Consider the following 25684-nt stretch of genomic DNA (forward strand, 5'->3'; position numbering starts at 1 on the left):
AATATTTTGCAGTGTGTGAATTAATAATAATATGAATAAAGGACATAGTATACTGTCAGATGTTATTCTAAATAAATGATTGGAAGGAAGAGTGATTGAAGGTATTAAGTAAGCATTAAAATAAAGGTGAACGTAAAGGCAACCCCCTGCTCTTTTTTTCATTTGGGCCTCTTTGGTTATAGAGGGGGAAAAAAATGTGTATAGTATATTTCATTATATGAAGGTATCATTGATAGTAACTTGGTTGTTTAGACATTATGCTTCAAACCAGTGATCTCCATTCATAACTGGAGGGAATGGAAGAGGGAATAGGGGTGAGTGGGAGAGAACATTTGAAATACGAGGTTGCTTGGCACCCTAAAAGTTGTTAACATTTATAGTGGCTGTTAGCTGTCAGAATCTTTTGCCTTATAATTGAGAATGGGTTGAACATGTTAGTGTCCCATGTCTGTTAACATGGTTTTTTTTTTTTTTTTTTAAATCACGAGGTAATCTGAGGAGGTGGCATCATCTCTGCACACTTATCAATGAAAGCATTTCTGAAGTTCATATACCTTTAGTATTGTACTAATTGTGTGTATTGATAAATAATGTGCTTCCTTCTAAGGTCTTAAAGTCTGCTCTATCGATGTAGCAACTTAATTGAAACATAAAATTTGTTGAAAGTATAGTGTAGCACTACTTTAGTATGTAAAAGTAAGACCAGTAGGCTCCTTTTCACTTACTAAAGTTGTAAAAACATACCGAACGGTCACCTATATTTCTTATACATTAGAGTTGTAATGAATCATATATAGAATTATTCTGAGTTTGCCTCATTTCAAAGAGTGTGAATTATTCTGAGTTTTCTGGTAAATTCATCCCATTTGAATGGCATTTGGGCTTACATGACCCCTTTCTGAGGGAATTTTCAATAGAGGGAGAAATAAAGGTGTAGGCAGATAACAAGTGCAAAACTGAAGGCAATACCATGTGATGAAGTTCCATGAGGATTCTTTTATATTGTTGCAACTTCTTTCTTGTGGTAAAATGTACATAACAAAATTTACCATTTTAACCATTTTTAAGTGTACAGTTCAGTGCCATTAAATACATTCACATTGTTGTGCCATGTGGATTCTTAAAAGGGAAAATTCATATACTGTTAGGAGAGTCATGGCTTTTCAGCCCAGCTGATGTGGCTCAGTGGATTGAGGGTTATCCTATGGACTGAGAGGTCAGGTCACATGTCTGGGTTGTGCGTTCGATCCCCAGTAGGGGGTATGCAGGAGGCAGCCCGTCCATGTAGCTCTCTCACATCAATGTTTCTATCTTCTCTCCCTTCCTCCTCTCTCTCTCTCTCATAAAAAAGAAAAAAAGAATGGACTTTCAAAATGAGCCCAGAATGACAGGTCAAGTTTGTTGGGAGTACAAGTAGAGAGAACCCATTGAACAAACAAATACAGGTGGGAATAATGAAGAGACTTCAGAGAACAGCAGCAGCAGCATGAACTAAACAAGAGCAATAAAAAAGAACATTTATAGAAATAACTAATTAGGGCTATTGGTGAATTTATAAAGTATTAAGACAACAAACAAGGAATTTCAGAATAAATAGTAAGTCAGCTTTCCACAGGTAAATGTTGATTTGGTCTTTCTCATTCATAAAATGTTTTAGCCAGTAGAATAGTTTAAATAATAAAGGTCATTTGATTATAGGGGACATGCTGTAAAATAATTTAATCCTAGAGATTGCCTGTGTACCCACACTACACTTTAAGTATTAAATAGCATTGTATGGCTGGCTCAAAGTAATCAAGCTGACAGTGAACTGTTGTCATGCTAATGGCCTCCCTAGCTGGCCCCTAAGAATTGTCACTTCACAAAGTGATGCAAGAGAATATCATTTTGCCTAGGGCTTCCCTTTGTAATATAAAATGATAGCGGAATCATAAGATTTTTTTTTTTCTTTAAAATAAGCAAGTTCAAAAATGATATAGCCACAATATTTGGGTAAATTTTTTTTTTTCATCCTCACCTGAGGACATTTTTCCATTTTTTTTGTACAGATAGAGTGGGAGGGAGAGAGAGGAAGAGAGAGAGACAGAGAGAGAGAGAGAAACATCGACGCGAAAGGGACACATCGAGTGGCTGCCACCCGCACAACCAACCAGGGCCGGGGACAAACTGCAACCGAGGTACATGCCCTTAGCGGGAACCGAACCCGGGTCTCTCCGGACCGCAGGCAGACGCTCTAACCGCTGAGCCAAACCGTCCAGGGCTGGGTAAATTTTTTATGTAATAGTTGTCTAGAGGGAGTCTGCGTTGCCAATATAAAGAGACTGATGAACCCAGCCAGTATGGCTCATTGGATTGAGTGTCATCCCATGGACTGAGAAGTCCCAGTTTGAATCCTGGTCAGGGCTCATGCACCCCCCCCCCTTTGTGGGCTCCATCCCCAGTGGGGGGGACTTGTGGGAGGCAGCCTATGGATGTTTCTCCCTCTCCCTTTCTCTCTATCTCTCTCAAATCAATAAAGAAAAAGAGAGAAACTGATGAAGCATTTAGGGGCAAAAAAATAGTCTGAATTAGAGTGCTTTTTCTCCTGACATAACTTCAAGCACAAACATTTTAATAAAGATCAGACCTTATTAAAAAAAAATATATATATATATATAATGCAAACATGAGCAATGAAGGTAAAATATTTTAATACATTTAACAGATGGAGGATTATCTAAGTTAAGTAACCTCTATATATCAATATATCTACATATCAATAAAAAGAACACTCCAGAGGGAAAATGAGCATATGCGATGACTGATATGACTGATAATTAAGAAAGAAATGTAAATAATTAACACAGAAAAGTCACCAAGCTCTCTAATAATCAGAGAAAGGCGAATAGCCAACATTAACTTTTGGGTCCATCATTAACTTTTGAAGAGTCTACCAGATTCCACCAGATTTGGTAAAATTCAAAAGTTAATCATGGCAATTCAGAAATTAATAATAGCAAATGTTGGCAAGGGTATAGAAAAACTGATGTTTTAGATCTGTTGATAGAAGGTACAGTCGTCCCATTTTGCACTTCGACTTTCGCAGCTTCACTCTCGTGGTTTTTTCAAATACTATACTATACAACATTTGAAAAAACCACGATAGAGTGAAGCTGCGAAAGTCGAAGCACAAAGTGGCGAGGGATGATTGCATATAAATAAAGAACCGTACTTCTTGGAAATTCATTCATTGAAGTAGAGTCTGGAACTGATTAACCGTGATGAACTAGGGCCGACTGTAAATTGGTGAAGTCTTTATTGGAAGGCAGTTTGGCCACTTCTAATAGAAAATGTGTATATTCTTTGGCCCAACGTGTTAACTTTTAGGAATCTTTAAAACAGTATGTCCAGCTATGTTAATTACAGCAGTTTTTGTGAAACGACATAAAATATCTATTAATTAGGAAGCTTAACATGGTTGGCTACTTAAGTGGAGATAAAGATGGGGGGAGGGTCACTTTTTCATTTTATAATTGGATGCAGAAAAGAGTTAACATAGCAAGCCTGAGACAGTTACCCTTAGAAAGTCTTGGTTGCAAGATTGGCCCTTGGCTAGTGTTTGGGAGCTGTGCCTTCACTATACAAGTATGGTTTATGAGGAACACCTACTTTGCTTATGGGAGTCTGGAATTTTGGTTTGCATTAGGCCTATGTGAACAATCCCCAATAAAAAAACCTGACACTGGCCTTAGCCGGTTTGGTACAGCGGTTGGAGCGTCCGCCTGCTGACAGGAGAGTCCTGGATATGGTTCCCGCTAAGAGCACGTACCTCTGTTGCAGCTTGTCCCCGGCCCCTGTTGGGGTCATTTGGGTGGCAGCCAATGTGTCTCTCTCACACCGATGTCTCTCTCTCTCTCTCTCTCTCTCTCCCTTCCCATCCCCTCCTGCCCTATCTGAAGATAAATGCAAAAGTGTCTTCGGGTGAGGATAAAAAAAAAAAACAAAACCCAACCTGATACTGAATCCTCAATGAGCTTCCCTGTGGACAACATTCCACAGGTGTTGTCACAACTCATTCCTGGAGGAATTAACTGGGTCCTATGTGGCTCCATTAGAGAGGGTTTATGAAAGCTTGTGCCTAGTTTCTTCTGGACTTTGCCTCATTTACCTTTCCCTTTGCTACCCTTGTTTGTATTCTTCAGCTGTAATAATCATAGTTCTGAATATGACTATATGTATAGTCTTGTGAGTCTTCCTCGTGAACCATCAAACCTGAAGGTGGTCTTGGAAATCCATGACATAACTTGTCAATATGGTTTGAATATTTTAGCATATGCATTTATTGCTTATATACATTTTAATACATTAAATTTAGCCTGGCTGGTGTGGCTCAGTGGATTGAGCATCATCCCATGGATTGAGAGGGCCCAGTTCTGTTCCTGGTCAGGACACAGTGTCAGGGTTGCAGGCTCGATCCCTAGTGTGGGGCATGTAGGAGGCAGCCGATGGTTGTTTCTCTCTCATATCGATGTTGCTATCTCTCTTCCTTCCTCTCTCTAAAAAAAAAAAATCAATAAAAACATTTTTAAAAAAGAAAGTGTCTTGAGTTAATGTTATTTAGGACAAGGAGATACTATTTTAGATAAATTCTACTTTATCAGTTTCATATGTCAATATGTAAACTACAAAGATAAAATTTCAAGTATCACTCTAAGTTCATACTTTCAGTTATACAAACTAGATTATCTCAATTTATTGATCTGAATGTGTTATAAATGTGATTTTAAGTGTCAGTTCATTGATTGATGTCCTGGATGTGGTTATCTTTGCCCATTATGTCTAAAAGACTTGCCATGCTTTACTGAATATATGATATGTGGAAGACACTAGGTACAATGGGGGAATAAAGAGAAATGTAAAAAATTATCTCAGGGAGACATAGAATTATAATCTTGGGTGACAGCAGTAGTGGTAGTGATAGGATAAAATGTGTAAGCAAATGATGTCTATAAAAGGCAGGAATGAAAAAGACTTACATGATTAGCATGTACTTTTGGAATGTATGTTACATGAAGACAGGGATTTTGTCCTGGTCACCACTGTATCTGTAGCACCTAAAGGAATACCTGGCACGTAGGGTAGATAAGGAGAAAATGATGAGACCAGTCATCATGAAGGTGATAATTAAATCTTACTTTTTCCTTTTATTGTAAATGTCTGGACCTAGTATGTCAGCAAACTGAAAAAATAGAATTAAAAAAATCTTAGTTAACTCCTGAGTAGAGCAGAGCCATCTAATGTTATATGAATATTGTGTGACTTGATAATCACAGATACTTTAATGGCACCCACAACCAGCTGATTTCCCTTACTATACTGGATAGGACATTTAATTTCTGTTTTATAACTTTTAATTGACTTTTAGAGAGAGAGGAAGGGAGGGGGAGAGACAAACATCAATGAACCCTGGCCAGTTTGGCTCAGTGGTAGAGTGTTGGCCCGAAGATCAATGAGTTGCGGCTTCAATTCTGGCCAAGGGCATATACCTTGGTTGTGGTTTGTCCCCGGCCCTGGTGGAGGTTGTGCGGGAGGCAACCAGTCGATGTGTCCCTCTTACATTGATGTTTCTCTCTCTCTCTCCCTCCCTCCCCCTCTATCTGAAGATAAATAGAAAAATAACCCTCAGATGAAGATTAAAAAAGAAACACCCACAACCTGGGCATGTGCCCTGACCGGGAATCAAACCAACGACCTCTTGGTGCATGGGTCGAGACTCAACCACTGAGCCACACTGGCCAGGCAGGACATTTAATTTCTCCGGACCGCAGGCCGATGCTCTAACCGCTGAGCCAAACTGGCCAGGGCAGGACATTTAATTTCTATGTAAACAACTGCAATGGCTTTATTTTCCTTTTTTAAAAGAAATGTTTAATTGTGGTAAAATGCATATAACATAAAACTTGCCATCTTAATCATTTATAAGTGTACAATTTAGTATTGTTAAGTACATTCACGTTGTTGTATTCTCTAGAACTCTTCATCTTGAAAAACTGAAACTCTATACCCATTATACAAGACTCATTTCCCTCCTCTCCCCAGCTCCTGGCAACCACCATTCTACTTTTTATCTCTATGACTTTGGCTACTCTAAGTACTTCATTTAAGTGGAGTCATACAATATTTGTCTTTTTGTGGCTGGCTTATTTCAACTAGCATAATGTTCTCGAGGTTCACCCATGTTGTAGCATGTCTAAAATGTCCCTCCTTTTTAAGGTCAAATAATATTACATTATACATATAAACCACATTTGTCTATTAATAGGCACTTGAGTTGCTTCCACTTCTTGACTGTTGTGAATAATGTTGCTATGAACATGAGTGTACACATATCTGTTTGAGACCTTACTCTTTCAGTATATACCCAGAAGTGGAATTACTAGATCATATGGTAATTCAAGTTCTAACTTTTTTCCGGAACTGACATTCTGTTTTCCTTGGTGGCTACACCATTTTATATTTTCACCAACAGTCCACCAATTTGTCCACATTCTCACCAACACTTACTTTGTGTGTGTGTGTGTGTGTGTGTGTACCTGTTGTTTGTTTTTATCCTCACCCAAGGACATTTTTGCATTTATCTTCAGATAGAGCTGGAGGGAGAGAAAGATGAAGAGAGAGAGAGAGAGAGAAAAAAAAACATTGATATGAGAGAGACACATCACCTGGTTGCCACCCCCACGACCCCAACCAGGGCTGGGGACAAACTACAACTAAGGTATGTTTCCTTAGCAGGAACCGAACCTGGGTCTCTCTGGACCACAGGCCGATGCTTTAACGTTTGAGCCAAAGTGACCAGGGCTACCTTGTTTTGTTTTGTTTTGTGTTTTTTTTTTTATCCTCACCCGAGGACATTTTTTGTTCAGATAGAGTGGGAGGGAGAGAGAGGAAGAGAGAGAGAGAAACATCAACGTGAAGGGACACATCGAGTGGCTGCCACCCGCACAACCAACCAGGGCCAGGGACAAACTGCAACCGAGGTACGTGCCCTTAGCGGGAACCGAACCCGGGTCTCTCCGGACCGCAGGCCGACGCTCTAACCGCTGAGCCAAACCGACCAGGGCAGGGCTACCTTGTTTTTAATAGCCAAATTGTAATGGGTGCCAGTTTTGTTGGTTTGGTTTTATTTTCCTGCTGATTAAATGATCTTTTCATATGCTTGTTGGCTATTTGTATATCTTTAGAGAAGTATCTACCCAAGTTCTTTGCCCATTTTTTAATTGTTTTTTGTTGTTGTTGTTGTTGTTAAATTATAGTTCTTTTTTGTTTTTGCATTTATCTACGGATAGAGCGGGAGGGAGGAAGGGAGAGAGAAACATCGATATGAGAGAGACACATTGACTGGTTGACACCCATACAACCCCAACTGGGGCCGGGGACAAACTGCAACCGAGGTACGTGCCCTTAGCGGGAGCCGAACCCGGATCTCTGGTCTTCGGGCTGATGCTTTAACCGCTGAGCCAAACTGGCTAGGGTGAGTTGTAGTTCTTTATATCAGTGTTTCTACATATCCATTTTTAACGCAAAGAGAAGCACCAGTTTATGAAAGTCTAACAATCATAATGAAACAAAACTTGTGATTTATTTTCAAAGTAAAATGCTATCATCATATAAGAAAGACAGTTTATGTAGCTTCATAATTTTATTTAAATTTGTAGTTGTGATCACCTGAAGTTTCAGTTACTTATAATTTTTCCTTCAAGATTGCTCTGCAGATTGGCATACCTTCTTTGTATCTCAGTAAAGTTTCTGTTAGAAGAAATACTAGTGCCCTGGCCAGTTTGGCTCAGCGGTTAGAGCGTCGGCCTGCGGTCCGGAGAGACCCGGGTTCGGTTCCCGCTAAGGGCACGTACTTCGGTTGCAGTTTGTCCCCGGCCCTGGTTGGTCGTGCGGGTGGCAGCCACTCGATGTGTCCCTTCACGTCGATGTTTCTCTCTCTCCTTCCTCTCTCTCCCTCCCACTCTATCTGTACAAAAAATGGAAAAATATCCTCGGGTGAGGATAAAAAATAAAAAAAATAAAAATAAAAAAAAAAAAAGAAGAAATACTAGTAACTTCTCTCTGACTGTGGTTTTGGAAGTTGTCAAAATGTTGTATGTATGTATGTATGTATGTATGTATGTATGTATCTCCCTCCCTCCCTCCCTTCCTCCCTTCCTTCCTTCCTTCCCCCAAGGACATTTTCCATTTTTTGTTCAGATAGAATGGGAGGGAGGGAGGGAGAGAGAGAGAGAAACATTGACATGAAAGGGACACATCGAGGGGCTGCTACCTACCTGCACGACCAACCCGGGCTGGGGACAGACTGCAACCGAGGTACGTGCCCTTAGTGGGAACTGAACCCGGGTCTCTCCGGACTGCATGCCGACACTCTAACTGCTGAGCCAAACCGGCCAGGGCTTATTTTAAAATCTTGGCTTATTTTGATTGATGGATTAGAAAATATCTTTTAAAAAAAGATATTGATTTTAGAGAGAGAGGAAGGGAGAGGGATAGAGAGAGAGAAACTTCAATGAGCGAGAACATCAACTGGCCGCCTTCTGCATGCCCCACTGGGAATCGGGCCCATATACTGGGCATGTGTCCTGACTGGGAATCGAACTGGTGACCTCTTGGTGCATGGGTCGACGCTCAACTACTGAGCCACACCAGCTGTACAAAATAGAAAATACCTTAAAAAAATAATTTAGAAACCCATTCTAGACTATATTTATACATTATTTTTAGTTATGTATTTCCTATATATCATAAATTTGTGTTTAGATTTAAAATACTGTGGCAATCTTAAATTGTATATAGATAGGTAGGTAATAGTTTTTATTATGATTAAGGTTTGGGCTTTTTGTTTGCTTGATTTTACATGTTGTAAGAGAAGAGCACTGCTTATCATTATTACAAAGATATATATGAAGACAAAATCATGCTCTTGGTAACTTGGGTTGTATCTTTGCAGTCGTGTGGTCCGGTCTTTTCAGGACAAAGTCTATAACAATATTAGAGTGAAATATTTTTTTGATAAGGAACCTGAACATTTGGTATCAAAAGTACCTCCAATTAATTTCTCCAGAGAAATGTACTAAAACTGTAATATTTGCTTCATTACCCAGGCTTGGGTTTAATTTATTTTTAATCTTCCTTCCTGGTCATGGGTTAGAGTTATAGAAATTACAGAATTTCAGCTTTAACTCTAATCTTAGATGGCTTACCAGTTATCCCTCCTCACCCACTCCTTTTCATTTACTACCTGTTATCTTTCTATTGTAAATATCCAGTCTTCCAGATTAGTCGTTTAGCTTTATTACTGTGGTTTGGACATCAACTCATGTTAAAAACTGCATACTTTTATCTTTCCTATTTATCATGCTTACCTGTTCTTTCCTGAAAAAGTTATGTGTTTAGTTCACTGGCTAAAGTTTCTAATAGACCTGATTGTTCCTTTGTAATTTCCTCATGTTATTTCTGTTTAGATCAAATTCTTCATTTTTGTTGTTTGGCCCTGTGGTATTAATGTCCTAATGAGAAGGTCCATGATAATGAACTTGAGGCTGAGTAATAATTGGAGATGGATGGAGATTTCTTATTTCAGGGTGGGGGACTGGAATGTGCCTTGGTCAGCCTGCATCCTATTAAGAAATTTTTATAACTGCTTTGTTGAGATAAACATATTTATTGAGGTTAATTTACATACCATAATATTCACCTCTTTAAACATTTCAGTGGTTTTTAGGATAGTCACAAGTTGGGCATCTACTATCACTATCTAATTCAGAACATTTTCATCACCTCCAAAAGAAACTCCATACCCATTACCAGTCACACCTCATTTACCCCTCTCTCTAACACCCTGGAAACCACTTTCTGTCTATGAATTTGCCTATTCTGGATATTTTATATAAATGGAATCATAATATGCTTTTTGTGCTTGACTTCTTTCACTTAGCATAATGTTTCAGATTCCTCTGTTGAACACATATTAGTATTTCATTTCATTCATGCCCAAATACTATTCCATTGTGTGAATATGCCACATTTTGTTTATTTATTCAGCAGTTGACAGACATTTGAGTTGTTTCCACGTTTTGGCTTTTATGAATAATACTGCAGTGAACATTTGTGTGCAAGTTTTTATGTGGCTGTGTTTTCAGTTCTCTTGGGTCTGTATACCTAGGAGCAGAAGGCTAAGTCATATGGTAATTCTGTATTTAACCTTTTGAGGAATTGCCAAATTCTATTTCTTTTAAGAATTTAAACCTTAATTCTACAAACAAAAGTTTGGCAACTTAATTTGATTTTATCTCTACTTGGTCTTTCTTTTTGAAAAGTGGTAATGCTGTGTCAAGGTAGATTCTTTATTACCCTTAATTTTTTATATCTTAAAACATAAATACTTTATAATAAACAGATCATTTTTATGCATTGATAGAAAAAAATTGGCATAGCATATCACTTAATAGTAATGCCTTATGTGTTACTGGACGTGGGAAATTGGAGAGTACAAAAATATAGCCTGTGAAGTTAGTCTGGGTTGCCAGGTAACTTTTCAAGCTTTTGGATATATAACAATTAAGACTTAAATGTGGTCTGTGTAGATTGAGAACGGAAGGTTAGGGAGAACATCATTGACAATTTACTCTACCATTCTAGAATTTAGCCCATGATTTATTTTGTCTAATGCAATCTAAATAAACTTGCAATATACAGTTAAAAATTGCTTTCTGAGTTTTTAAATAGGAACTGGAGCAGTGTGATCTCAGGTATCCTACTCAGGTATAGCACCAAATTTTAGGATATACCCAAAAAGGGTTTAAAATGTTCTTGAAGAACAAAAAAAATTGGCAGTTTTTGACTGTACAAATATATTTTGGTATCTGTTATTTTCAAGAACAATTCAGCTAATCTGAGGCAGCTAATTAAACATTTTCCTTAAATTTCTCATCTGTGCATAAGGAATATAGTCAATAATATTGTAATAACTATGTATGGTATCAGATGGGTATTAGTTTTATTAAGGTGATCACTTTGTAATTTAATCAGCCCTGGCTGGTTTGGCTCAGCGGTAGAGCATGGGCCTGCGGATCAATAAGTAGCAGGTTCAGTTCTGGCCAAGGGCATGTACTTCAGTTGCGGTGTGTCCCTGGCCTTGGTCAGGGTCATGCGGGAGGCACCCATTCATTGTGTCCCTCTCATGTTGATGTTTCTTTCTCCCTTTCTCTCTCCCTCTCACACTATCTGAAGATAAATAGAAAAATATTCCTCGGGTGAGGATTAAAAAAAGAAAAAGCTAAATGTAATCACTGTGTTGTACACCTAAAAGTAGTGTAACATTGTCTGTCAAGTGTAGTAATTGGAAAATAAATTAATTTTTAAAAATTCTTCATCTATTAATAAATCTTATATACTCATCTCAGTTTTCACATTTATTCTTTTTTTTTTATCCTCACCCGAGGATATTTTTCCATTTTTTGTACAGATAGAGTGGGAGGGAGAGAGAGGAAGGGAGAGAGAGAGAGAAACATCGACGTGAAGGGACACATCGAGTGGCTGCCACCCGCACGACCAACCAGGGCCGGGGACAAACTGCAACCAAAGTACGTGCCCTTAGCGGGAACCGAACCCGGGTCTCTCCGGACCGCAGGCTGACGCTCTAACCGCTGAGCCAAACTGGCCAGGGCTCAGTTTTCACATTTAAAGGCACTCTCTGCTGGGTGTTGTGTAGGGCACTTACATACATGATTTAACAAACATGTGTTCTGTCTCTTGACATACACTGATTAATTTATTTATAGTATTATTTTGTTGTACCTACCAGATTTCTTTTCCTCAGTTATTCAGAGTGTTTCTTTTTTAAATTTTTTTCCTTTATTGATTTCAGAGAGAGGAAGTGAGAGGGAGAGATAGAAACTTCGATGAGAGAGAACATTGATTGGCCGCCTCCTGCATGCCTCCCACTGGGGATTGGGACCATGACCTGGGCATGCATCCTGACTGGAATCGAACTGGTAACCTCTTGGTGCACGGGTCGACGCTCAACCACTGAGCCACACCACCAGACTGTTTCTTTCTTAAGTTTTTACTAATTTAGGGTGGGGGTGGGGGGCATTTCGGTTGCCTCCTGTGAATGCACCTTGACTGGGAACAGCGCGAAACCTGGGCATGTGCCCTGACTCAGAATGGAACCCAAGACCTTTTGGTGCATTGGACAGTGCTCAGCCAGCTGAGTGGCAGGTCTGAAGTGTTTCTTAAATCTTTTTATTTTTAATTCAAATGGCAATGTTATTGAAGGAAAGAAATTTGTTAGTTACCTGTGATCCTAGACGAAAACAGTTGTCTTTCTTCTTTGGCAGTGGGATTAGAAAGTTAGGGCCAGGTTTGGAAGATGTTTACTAAGGTGGATAATCAGAACTTGAAACTGATTGGGTGTGAGGGGAAGCAAGTGGACAGAAGAGAGAAAATCCAAAACTACCAGGAGGTTTTAAGCCTGAATGGATAAATAGGGCACTGGTGCCATGAAAATAAAAAGGGACATAGAAACATTTGAAAAATGAGGGAATTTATTTTTCTCTAGTTAGGTTTGAATTGTTGTTGGTATGTAATCAGTTTGAAAATGGAACTGGAACTGAAGAGAAAAGTCAGGACTAGAAATAGAGATTTTGGAATATTCGGAAATGTAATAGTGAAAGGCACGATAGGAAAGAGAAACTTGCTAAAAGACAAACTCTAAGGAGAGAACAGTTCCAGAGAACACATACATTTAGAGGTTGGGAAGAAGAGGAAACAGAAAGGACTCATAGGCAGGTGAGAAAAGAATTAAGAGAGACAGTTGTTTCTTGGAATCCAAGAAAGGAGTTAAGTACTCATCTGTGTTTTTTAAAAAATAACAACTATGTGAATTGAGGTTTTTGAGATTCAGATGCCTTTTGGAGATTATTGGTGACGTCATAAAAGTACTTTCAGAATGAAGTTTTCGGGGGGGGGGATGTCAGGAGTTAATGTTTCACCAGGAAATGTAAGATTCTCTTTAAGTCTGTTGATCACCGTTTTGTGGCAGTTTGGCAAAGCAAAAGGTCATTTATTCCAATATAGTGGTAAATATGTATGTGTTGAGCTCTCTTAAACTACAAAGGTGTCTCTTCCTGTGCTATATTTGTTTTGGCAAAGATAAATATAAATTCTGCACACATACTATTAATTTGGGGGTCTTGTTTTATTTTTTAGTTGGACAGTTGATACTGTGTTAAGGCTAGAACTCAGTATTCTCAACTTTACTGTAAATTTATATATTATTGAATGAGATTAGTGATGGATAGCTTTGGAATACTTGGAGAGTCTAGGTTTGGCAATGGAGACTGAAGGCTAACAGGGACTATAGTGCTCTTGTTCTCTTTCTTTTTTTTATCCTCACTTGAGGACATTTTTCCATTTTTTGTTCAGATAGAGTGGGAGGGGGAGAGAGAGAGAGAAACATCACGTGAAAGGGACACATCAGGTGGCTGCCACCTGCATGACCCAACCAGGGCCGGGGACAAACTGCAACCAAGGTACATGCCCTTAGTGGGAACTGAATCCGGGTCTCTCTGGACCGCAGGCCCACGCTCTAACTGCTGAGCCAAACCGGCCAGAATGTGCTCTTGTTTTCCTAAATCAAGACACAGAACCAGGCGAAGGGTTGGTGTATAGTCAGTAGCCATAGTTTTAATACCCCAAATTGGGAATTTCTGAGCAGTTTGCTAGATTGACCTGGAAATTGTGGAACCAGTGGTTTCATGAGTTAAATGGGCATTAGATAGATAAAGGTGATGGAAAGATGAATGAAAGAAAAGGTGATGACTTTGTGTAGGAACAAATAAAAATAAACCTGGAAACACTTTTCATTTCCATTTGGTATTAAATATCTTCATTTCACTAAAGTGAATACATATGACAAAACATTTTTATTGTTCTCAATTTAAATGGGATTCTACTTTACTTCCATAATAATATTACATGCCCTGGCCGGTTTGCTCAGCGGTTGGAGCATCAGCCTGTGGACCAGAGAATCCTGGGTTTGGCTCCCTCTGCGGGCATGTACCAAAAAAATAAAATAAAATAATAATATAACATGGAGGTAGGGAAAGGATAAACTTAGATTGTACCTCCTAACTTAATTTTGATCTTGAGAAGACACTACAGAAATACTTTCTTTTCCAACCAGAAAACAGAAGCTTTTCCTTTAAGACAAAAAAGCATTGCTTGTTGTCTAGGCTTTTGAAAAAAACATAAATAAAGCTTGTTGTGGAATTTTTATATTACCCTTTTTTCTTTTAGTTTTTATGCTTCTCCTTATTTATTTATTTGGTTGTTTGTTTGTTTGTTTGTTTGTTTGTTTTTTATCCTCACCCGAGGACATTTTTCCACTTTTTTATTCAGATAGAGCAGGAGGGAGAAAGAGGGAGAGAGAAAGAAACATCGATGTGAAAGGGACACATCGAGTGGCTGCCACCCACATGACCCAACCAGGGCCGGGGACCAACTGCAACCAAAGCACATACCCTTAGCGGGAACCGAACCCGGGCCTCTCTGGACCGCAAGTCGACGCTCCAACCGCTGAGCCAAACCGGCCAGGGCCTTATTTATTTTTAAGTATAAAGTCTGTAGTAACAAAGTTTTATTTAGAAAAATTTCTCTAAATTAGTCTAATGATTACACTAATTTAGGGAGAATTTTAAAACTGGTGTTGAGACCTCCTTTGCCTAGTAGATGATGGAATTGAACCTCAGCTTCTCTGACTCAAAGCACTTGGATTGTGAAGTAGTAATGAAGTGTAAGAGGAGAGAGAAAATCGCTTCTTAGGTATACTTGTTGATTCTGATTTTCATCCATTTTCTCTGAACTGAACATTACCACCTGAGAAGACCTAAACAGTTAATTGACTTACTACTATTTGTCACGGGTTATGCTCATACCAGCAGGTATTAATAGACAAAGAAGATGGGGTCTGCATCTTCAAGGAATTAATTTTCTATCAGGGATGGTATATGTGCATATATGAATAATTATTGTATATTGGGATATGTCCTACCTAGATTAGAGGTATATTTGAAGAGCTGTGGGTAGAAATGAAGCAGTTTTATAGGAAGTAGAAGATGAGGGTGGTGAGTGCCAGTACTAGTCTTAAGAAATGTTTCAGCATGATGATTTCTGTACTGAACTAGAAGAAAACAAGGAGTTGCTTGACAGACTACTAGGAAAATAACTGAAGCATCGAAATTAACATAAAGAATAAAATCATCTGTTACCTAAAGACCCATAAAATTGGACCCTATTTACTTCAAATTATGTCCTTTTAACCATCAGTCCTGATTTAACTTCATATAAGAACTCATAGCTATGCATTTCTGGAAAAGAATGGCAGACAAGTAGTCTGTCATGCAACAGTAGATAAAGCATGAGCAAAAGATAAGATGATGAATTTTGAAAGGAGAGTTGCGTATTTTGCAGTTAAAGGTGGGTGTTGCATTTGCATAGTTGAAAGACCCTTTGGTGGTTTTAGTTGCTTGTAACATTAGAGGTATGCATATTTTTGTATATATTTATATAAAACGTGTGTTTTTATAAACATACATATTTGTAAAAATTTAAGAGCAGCCAATTAGAGATAGTATGCTTTGGGAGGACATTATACCCTGATTTTACTGCTAGTTGCTGTTACTTTGTATTTGGGTTTTTAACAAAATTTATTTGGTATAATAATTATTCAACTTGTAAAGTTAATTTAGGAATATTAGGTTGAATGGCCTTTCTGACATAGGACAATTAATTATTTCAGATATAAAATCAATTTATTCATTTAACAGTTGTCATTGAGCACCAACTATGTGCTCCCCCCGCCACATTTTAAAATTCTGGATGGGTTCTTCAGTAATTGCCTCAGAAATTTTTCAGAGCAATAGCAAAAGCAGTATTATTTTATGGGTTAGTTATTGTTATATTTTGTCAGATTGTAACTCTTAAGTTTAAATTAATTCTATTTTTATTTCACTTTAAGGTACAGTTTTAACATTTGTATCTTGTATGCATGTTTACTAAAAGTTTTGTCTTATGAAACTCATACTGTTTTTAAGTGTTTTGACATTGAGGAATTTGGGGCAGTAGTGTGTGAACAAGTAATAGAGCATAAACCTTGAATTTCAATATTTAATTTATTTATAGCCTATCTTATTCCAAAAAGAATTTGTGTTAGCTTAATTTCTATTTTTAGCTCTATTACTTTTTGTGACCATTTGTTTTCTTAATTGTCCTGATTTAAAATCTAACCAACAATTAAAATTAATACTTGCCCCTGTCTAAATGTATTCTGAATTCTAAGTCTGTTCAGTGACTGTGAAAAGATTTAGAAATATTTTAGAGGTGGATTATAAATCTGGAGCAAGAGGAGGTAAAGGAAGAAGGAATCAAGTATATGATTCCTAGCATTTAGTCTTGAATGTAACTGTTTATTCAGTGGTGCTATTTGGAGGTTTGTGATGCCCACTAGACATCCATTAGACAGCTATTTGACTGGAGGGATTCAACAAACATTACACAACACATTCTCAGCTTTGGTCCTTAGATAAACAATGAAACTTTTATCTTTTTTTTTAATCTTCACCTGAGGACATTTTCCCATTTTTTTGTTCAGATAGAGTGGGAGAGAGAGAAAAAAATATCGACATGAAAGGGACACATCGATTGGCTGCCACCCGCAAGACCAACCCGGACCGGGGGAAAACTGCAACCTAGCGGAACCGAACCTGGGTCTCTCTGGACCGCAGGCCGACGCTCTAACCGCTGAGCCAAACCGGCCAGGGTGAAACTTTTATCCTTTTGAAGAATTCAAATCTTGACACGCAAAGGGTACCTTAAATAAGATAGTCATATTGCATGTGTCTTTTAGAGGCCTTTGAGAATCAGTTTATTGATTTAGGATTAGGAGAGTAAAACTTTTGTGTTTTAAGGCACACAATGAAAATAATTTGGAATTTTAAAACAGTGAATATTAAACTCAATTTCTGTTTGCATCAAAAATTCTAATATTAGAGATATCTCTATGACTTTGAGAAGGCTCAAATAATTCTTAAATTTACCCTTTTTTTTCTTTTTTATCCTCACCTGAGGAAATTTTTGCATTTATCTTCAGATAGAGCAGGAGGGAGAAGGGGATGGAGAGAGAGAGACACACATCAAGTGGTTGCCACCCACATGACCCTACTGGGGCTGGTGGCAAACTGCAACTTGCAACCGAGATACGTGCCCTTAGTGGGAACCAAACCTGGGTCTCTCTGGTTCGAGGGCGGACGCTCTAACTGCTGAGCCAAACCGGCCAGGGCAGATTTACCCATTGTGATTTGCATTGCAGTAGATTTGGGTCTATAATGTCCAATAAGATAGTCCAGGGTCTACCTTCAGTTTTTTAGTCTAGTGGATGAAATAGACAATTACTGAAATACTTTACACAAGTGGTAATGGAGCATTCTGTTATTGACTACTCTGTACTGGAGGCTGAGGGGTGGTTAAGAAGGGACATGTCAAAATGGCTTCAGAAAGGAAATTAACACCTTAACCAGAGTCTTATTATTAAGTCGTCAAAATGAGTAAAAATTGTGAAACTCTGAAGTAAATGGGTGGAGGGTTGCTTGTGGTGGCGGTAATTATTTGTGGCTGAAGCATCAAACTCTTAAGTAAGAGAGGGTTATAAAAAAGCAACTAAGAAATTGAACAGGCAGCATTCAAAATATGTTTTATTTATTTATTTTTTCATTTTAAGGACTTTTATTACAGGATGTTAATATATTCAGGACACTTCAGAGCACCTTATACTTCTAATCAGATTTTGGTAACTGGTTTAAAAGTGTTACTTGAATATTTTTCTCATACTGGCTTTCAGGCAAAAGTACTACTTAGTGATTGTTTAAGAGATGTTAATTTGATTAAACAGTTTATCCTTAATAACCTGAGACATCAATCCATGGATAGCTTCTATGATCGTTTTACAGCTGTCTCTTGTAGCTTTGGCAAGTTTGTCTTCTGACTTTCTGTCATGTGTTTCTAAACCCAACATGAAACTCCCTCGTCCCAGCTGTGCTTCTGACTGTTCTAATTTTTCAGAAAAATCAAAGACCTGGCCGGTGGTATAGTCTGCATTAGTAAGCAAGCTAGAGGAACTCAGAGTATTCACCCAGTATTTATTCCACAAAAGCTCAAGCAATTTGCGATCCAAAGAGGACTTGAAATATGAGACTTCTAAGGCATAATATTGTTTGCAGTGTACACCAAAGTCTTCTATTTTATTAAGTGGGATAGTCTGGTACTCAGAAGGTCCTTCATCTGGAGTTTTTGTAGCCCTTTGGGTATGTCCTAAAGGCTCCAAGATTCACTTTTCCTGCAGATATTGTTCTTGTTGGATCAATCACCACTGCAACAAATGGCTCCTGGAACTGCTGATTGAGCATCTGAGTACTAACATCAATCCCAGAAAGCCAGCAGCCATAGCCAGGGTGGCTATGATGCCAGCCAATTGCATTTTCAAGGTGGCCAACCTGCTTGGCATTTTCTATATATGCGGCCATGTACTCATATGCAGCAGCCTGAGCATTTACTCGGGTTTCAGTGCCCTCTACAGGCAAAGCAAAACTGTCCATTATGATCATGGTTTCACCATCGACCTTTCCCAGCATCAAACCCATCACTTGCAAGTTGCCTCCTGACCTGGCATGCATCACCATTTTCAGTAGAGCCAACGCTGAGATTTTCAGTACTTGAAGTAATGGTGATCCTTAGTCCAGGGCTTCGCTGCCAGGATTTCTTGCTGCTGTTTCTTGTCGTATTTGTAGATTTCATTGATGCTCTGGGCTTCCTGCATGTTGTTGGCCAATTCCCAGGTTTTCTGGGCCATACAACTCCCGGATGCCGCCATCTCCAGGAATCCGAGAAGCTGTCGCCTCCACAATCAAGACACAGCTTTACCTCGCTGGGTCTCCAGGTGTGGGCTTCGAACCCCGCACCACGGGTGCAAACTCGTACTAGCTTCTCGAGGCAGCCATGACACCTCAAAATATGTTATATTTAAACTAAGGTATTGGTAGTTTTCTTGGAGATTGATAGACCCATTGGAGGATTTTTTTAAGTGTGAGACTAAAATTAAAACGATCATACTTGTTTGCCTTTTAGAACAGAAACAGTAAGGTACAAATTAAATTATTTAAGGAGTTTATGTGATTTTTTTTTCTTTAAGACTTTTTTTTTTTTTTAATCCTCACATGAGGACATTTTTTCATTTTTTATTCAGATAGAGCGGGGAGGGAAAGAGAGAGAAAGAAACATCGATGTGAAAGGGACACATCGAGTGGCTGCCACCTGCACAACCCAACCAGGGCTGGGTACATGCCCTTAGCGGGAACTGAACCTGGGTCTCTCTGGACCACAGGCCGACGCCCTAACTGCTGAGCCAAACCGGCCAGGGCTCTTTTTAAGACTTTTAAAGGTAGAATTAGCCTGGCTGGTGCGGCTCAATGAACAGAGATCCCAGTTCAATTCCAGGTCAGGGCATATGCCAGGGTTTCGGGCTCCGTCCCCAGTATGAGGTGTGCAGGAGATGGCCAATTTATGTTTCTTACAACCATGTTTCTATCTCTCCCTTTCTCTCTTAAAAAAAAAAAATCAGTAAAAACATATTTAAAAATAATAAAGTAGAATTAATTGAAAATGACTTAAAATTTATTTTTTATTTTTCAGTTACAGTTTACATTCAATATTATTCTATAGTAGTAGTTTCAGATGTACAGAAAGTGGTTAGAAAATCATGTACTTGACAGAGTGATTCCTTTAGCTGCTTCAGGTACCCACCTGGTCCCATACGTAGTTATTACTACATTATTGATTATATTCCCTATGCTGTAATCTACACCTCTGACTATTCTGTAATTACCAATTTGCATTTCTTAATCCTTTCACCTTTTCCAACCCCCCAAACTCCCTCCCCTCTGATGACTGTCAGTCTGTTCTTTGGATTTATGAGTCTATTTCTGTTTTGTTAGTTATTTTGTTTTTCAGATTCACATATTTATGCTAAGTGAAATAAGTCAGAAAGAAAATGTCTTTCTTAAAGGCTTTTTACTTGTCTGCTTACTTTTTATAAAACATACTTGATAAAGGGTGTGGTGAGTATAAACTTCTGTTAATACACCATATAACTATATTTTTGCCCAGTTAGGACAGTAAATGATTCAGAGTGCTTTCTTGCTTTAGGATTATATTGAATAATTATTTGTAACTTAATAAATGAATTATTTCATTAATATTTAGTTGAGTGCTATTCTCATACAGTCTGTCCCAGAGGGTTCTTATGAATAAGGACCCTTAGTACATTATGGCATGTTTCTCAAATTATTTCCTAGTAACAGCTTCAGTACAGACCATGGAAAATAGTGTTCAGGAAGTTCAAATGAAATTAACTATGTAGATACTTTCCATTTCATATAGTTAAGTGAACTTTGGTGCTACTCTCTACTTCAGCCACTCTTTGCACATTAATTTTGGTTGGGTATTAAAAGAACAAAACTTTTTATTTAGGCTACCATTAAAATTTTATTCTAAGATTAATTTATTTAACACATAAGCATTTAGTGTGCTCCAGAGGTAGAGGGCATTATAAATACTAATTGACAATAATATTGTACTCAGATTTTAGAGTTTAGTAAGGGTAGAAAGATGTATTTTCTTTATATTTATCATAAATAAATAGAAGGAAATGGTGTTTTAAGAGTACCTATATACAGTCTAAAAACAACTCGGAATATTTTTGTATCAATGGGATAAGAAACTCCAGAGTAGCTAAGACTTAAAAGATGGAAAAGATTTGGAAGTATGTGAGTAGAATGACCACTAAGAAGCAAAGAAAAAGCATCCACAAAAACACAGAAAGATAATTATGGGGAAATTTGAAAGGAGAACTTGAAAGCACCTTTCATGATATTTGCTTTACAATTACACACTGCTGGTGTCAACGCTACCAGGTCCATATAGTGTTGTATTATACTGATGTTTTAGGAAAGAGTATTATTGGTTTTCCTATTTACCATGTCTCTCAGTTTATCTAGGGTCTAATCTCAAACCCTTTTAATTGTTTTGTTTTTTTTTTTTCAAAATTATTTGATGCTGCCAAGCTCTACATAAAATATAGAGGAACCTTAGAATTGTTGTAAATCAACCTTCATTCCTCCATACTCCTTTCTCTTGAATTTATACCTTATACTAATGGTGCTGAAAGTGTGTTTTTCGGGCAGCAACAACAGTATCACCTGGGGACTTTAAAAAATAGACATTCTCAGGGTGTACCTCAGACCTACTGAATAGAAACTCTGAGGTTGGGGCCCTGCAATCTATGTTTTAAGAAGCCCTCAGGATGATTCTGAAGCATGCTCCAATTTGACAGTATGAATGAAGCATGTTTTGTAATACTCAACACTCTCAGGCAAACAAATTGGCCCAGATATATGACTTCTTTGACCTCTGATGTAGGGAAGGTTTTAAAAAAAAATCTTTAGTAGAAAATTTAAAGTTTCAGTAATTGGCTCAGTAATAATAGCTGACATTTATTGAGCCCATTTTTTGTGCCAGGCTGTTTGCTGAGTATAGGTGTTATCCTTGTGTTATAGAAGGTGAGACACAGGTTAAATATGGTCAGTCTCATACAGTTAGTGGCAAATCAGGTTAACTTGAGCAGCTAACTATAAAGCTGACTTTGTTGTTAGGAAATAAATTCCTACTTGAAGGTATCCTTTTAATATAGTTGGGTAGAATTTTTTTGATGTCTTTTTGTTTTTTTAGTACAAAGTTTTTATGTTTAATGGACCACCTTTGTTTTATTTATACTATATCCGATTAGTATCTCTGATGGGTATAAAAATTTCTAAGTACATTACTTATGTCAACTTAATTTTTATTTTTTTAAAGAATAGTTTGTTGATTTTTAGAGGCAGAAGGGGAAGAAACATCGATGTGAGTGCACATCTATCCACTGCCTCCTGCTAGTAATAGGCTTTTTTGCTTGTTTGCAGCTTTTTGCTCTTTTATAAACAATGCTGTAATAAGTAACTTTTTGTGCATACGTCATACCTAGAGGACAAATTTATAGAAGTGCAATTTCTAGGTTAAGGAGTTATGTTTATTTGTAATTGACAAATTACCTTCCATAGGAGTTATGCTAAAATGTTCTTTTCTACCAGCATTTAATGACGTTCTGGCTTTCTCATACCCTCACCAGTAGTCTATTTACTTTTAAATACAGTTATTCCCCCAATACACTTGAGAACTTTACACAGGAACAGTATCATAAATGGGGGGAATTTTACTTTGGCATTGTGCCAATGAAGAACAAGATTCTATTTAAGTCTTTTCATCTTAAATAAAATTAAAAAATGTGTATTCTTGTTTTAGGACTCTAAGATTGTGGTGATAAAGTTTATTAGTTTTCAAAGAAAACCAAAAGGCTCACTGTTCCATATGTAAATGCCTATTTGTAAGATTATTTCAAGTGCTCTATGTTAAAGTACATCATAAGACTCAGATAAGAATCTTAATTAAAGTTCTATATGTGAATTTTGAAAAATATATAGACATAATACTTTTAGTTGCTTAGATATCAGCATTACAAGTAGCAAAAGTAAAATGGTGAAAAAGTTAAATGTTACTAGACTTCTTTTTCATTTCATTTTTATTTAATAGTTTGTTGAACAGGAAAACCAGAAAGCCTTCAATATGTCTTTTAGCCTAGAAGAAAGTAGGCTTCTTTGAAATTAAATTTCAGCAGTGTAGTTGAGTAGTGGATTTAAACAATTCACAATGATGACTTTCAGTGCTTCTGAAAGCAGAAAGTGTATTACTGACCCGCAGAAATATTCCAGCCCATAGAACATCCCTACTGCCGTATGTGGTAAGAATTTGTTGCTAACTCACAAACCACTTTTGCAATGCAGTGAATAAGCAGAATTGGTCTTTGTTGGACATTTTCAATTTAATATGTAAAAGAACTTTGTTTTGTAGTATCTTATAATAATTAACTTATGCTTTAGAACGAGCCTCGCGTATCATGAGTGTTCAAGGTTTAAGACAGAATAAAGAAAATTGTATAAAAAATAATTCATTTTTCAATTAGAGTTGACATACATTATTATATTAGTTTCAGGTGTGCACCCCAGTGATTAGATGTTGCATAATTTACTAAATGATCATCCTGATAAATCTCGTACCCATCTGACACCATACGTAGTTATTAGAATATTATCGACTATTTTTCCTGTGCTGTACTTTATATCCCTAGGAATATTCTGTAACTACCAATTTGTACTTCTTTTTTATAAATTGTTTTTATTGATTTTTTTTTTTAAGAGAAGAAGGGAGAGAGAGAGATAGAAACGTCAGTGTGAGAGAGAAATATAGATTGCCTCCTGCACGCCCCCTACTGTGGATTAAGCCCACAAGCAGAGCATGTGCCCTGACCAGGAATTGAAACTGTACCTATCTGTCTATGGGACCATGCTCAATCCACTGAGCCACACTGGCTGGGCCACTTTGTACTTCTTAATGCCATTACCTTTTTCACAAACTCACTGAACCCCATTCTCATCTGGCAACTGTCAAAATGTTATCCGTATCTCTGAGTCTGTTTCTCTTCTGCTTGTTTATTTTGTTTTTTAGATTCAATTGTTGATGTGTATTTATTGCCATTTTAATGGTTATATTTTTAAACTTTTTCCCCTTCTTTTTAAAGACCCTTTAACATTTCTTTTTTTTTTTCCCCCAAGTTGGTAAGTACGTGTTTTTGGAATTAGCTTCCGCTAGAACAATAGTGGGAGTGGTGGTTAGGCACAGGCCTTCCACTTGGTACCCTTCAACAATGGCATTTCTTAACCATGTCCATATGCTATTTTGTTAAAATCACAATGGAAAGTTTTTACAAACAATTATAATTCTTAAAAATGACTTTTGTTTATAAATTCCTTAACTCTTACCCAGAGTAGGCTCCAACATGAACAGCAAAATCATACAGGTAGGGCTTCATGTGAGTACCATACAGAAACATCACAAATTTTGGCACTTTATCAAAGAAACGTGTTTACAAATGAATGAGGTTATTGAGCCTTCCGCCACACCCTGCAAAGGACTCTGCTGATTACCGGTTGACACCTTTTAAAATTGTCACATTAAACGGAACACACGAACCTCATCACCAGCATTACTGTTTCCTAAATAAGGATATAGAACAGGATCCCTTACTTCACAGACAACCTAACAGCTCACAGATATCAGGAGTTCTCTTAAATTCCAAGAAATTAAAAGGAAATACTTAGGATCTTCAAGTTACATTTATTTTCTGTTCTGTGCATTTTTTGCAGATGTGAGACTGACACATGATGGCATCCTGATTGTATATTTAAAAACCAGAGCTTCATGCAGTGCTCCCATGGCATGTTTTAATTTCACAGTAATGAAAAGGATGTTTTTTTGCTGTGTAAAGAGCTTGATATAATTAAATCAAGTCTTAATGTTTGTCTGATTAGAACCTAGTATTCTTCCAGATAACAGAAAATAAAAGGTACAGACAATGTAGGACATGAGATCAGAGCAGGTGCATTGAGGGGTGGTGGTGACACAGTGACTCCCAAATTTAAATGAGAAAAGGCAATACTCAGGTTTCCATCTAAAGTGATTTTATAGTAATCCTGAATTTGCCAGTGTCCAGTATTAATACAAAATCTATCTTCTTATTTGAAGCCTTTTCAGTAGTAATTCTTACTATGACCACAAATTGGTCATGTGGCAGACCCTCTCTAGAAGAAAGTAGAATTCTGTTGGATGTGCGGTTGCCCGTGCTCCCCCAATCCTGGGCAAGCTCTTGCTGAGCTCTGTCTCACATGCTCTGGGCAGAGGTCATGGCTCCCCCATTCTACTTTATTTCCAGCTCGAATGCCTCCCTTTGAAGCCCGAGATTTCAGGTCTCCCTCCTTCTTTTTGCCCTTCTCTTGCTTTGTATTTTCTTTTAGCTGCCTCCTTCTTTGCCAGGGTACACCTGTCCCTCCAGAGTGACATCAGCACACTTGTCCTGCCTGAACCAAAAAGTCTTTGCTCTCAGGTACAGCTCCCATCACACAACATGGAGATGACATGGTCTGACCCATGATGAATCTCTAGATGTCATAGTTGGTATTGGAAAGGCTGCCTCGCCAGAGGCTGGTGATTTTATCTCCTCCCTGGGACTTCCTGATATGGTAACAAATATGACAGTCTTCCCTTTTCTTCATCATTTTCAATATGCTATCTTGCTTGTGTTAGAAGTCCAGAGGTGCTCAGGGTCTTTTGTGCTTTGGGAGGTCTCCTAGGTCATTATCTTTCTTCCACTGTTCTAGAAGATGTGCCATGTTTTCATTATTGTAATCGCAAATATTCTCTTGGGGAGAAGGAGAAGCTTCTCCGGGCTTACCTGCTTGCCCTCCTCCCAGTGGTGGCAGCTGCGGGCAGATAAGAGGCATAGAGTAGGACTACTGTACACAGCTGCCTAACATTTCATAAAATACTGGTTTGGTGGTGGTGAACTCCTTTAGCTTTTTCTTGTCTGGGAAGCTCTTTATTATTC

At 37.9% G+C, this 25684-nt stretch overlaps 2 protein-coding genes and 1 pseudogene across 7 annotated transcripts in view; 1 reads left to right on the top strand and 2 right to left on the bottom strand.

Moving 5' to 3' along the window:
• PTPN12 (protein tyrosine phosphatase non-receptor type 12) overlaps positions 1-25684 on the top strand; it is a 115561-nt gene that overhangs the window by 23183 nt on the left and 66694 nt on the right. Inside the window, exon 1 of one of the 6 annotated variants that reach the window (XM_036246171.1) lies at positions 25103-25183. The exons of the other annotated variants lie outside the window; for them this stretch is intronic. The gene's annotated coding sequence lies outside the window, so the exon portion shown is untranslated. Of the gene's footprint in view, positions 1-25102; positions 25184-25684 lie in introns of those variants that run through there. 6 annotated transcript variants of the gene reach the window in all.
• LOC118619555 (COP9 signalosome complex subunit 5-like) lies at positions 17893-19065 on the bottom strand. The gene is given in 3 exon segments (XM_036246174.1): positions 17893-18388; positions 18390-18805; positions 18808-19065. Coding segments are annotated over 3 exon segments (1002 nt in total). The 5' UTR covers positions 18968-19065; the 3' UTR covers positions 17893-17962.
• On the bottom strand, positions 24882-25580 carry LOC118620284 (annotated as a pseudogene).

The sequence above is a fragment of the Molossus molossus genome, unplaced genomic scaffold (assembly GCF_014108415.1).
Source record: "Molossus molossus isolate mMolMol1 unplaced genomic scaffold, mMolMol1.p scaffold_m16_p_7, whole genome shotgun sequence".
Lineage (NCBI taxonomy): Eukaryota > Metazoa > Chordata > Mammalia > Chiroptera > Molossidae > Molossus > Molossus molossus.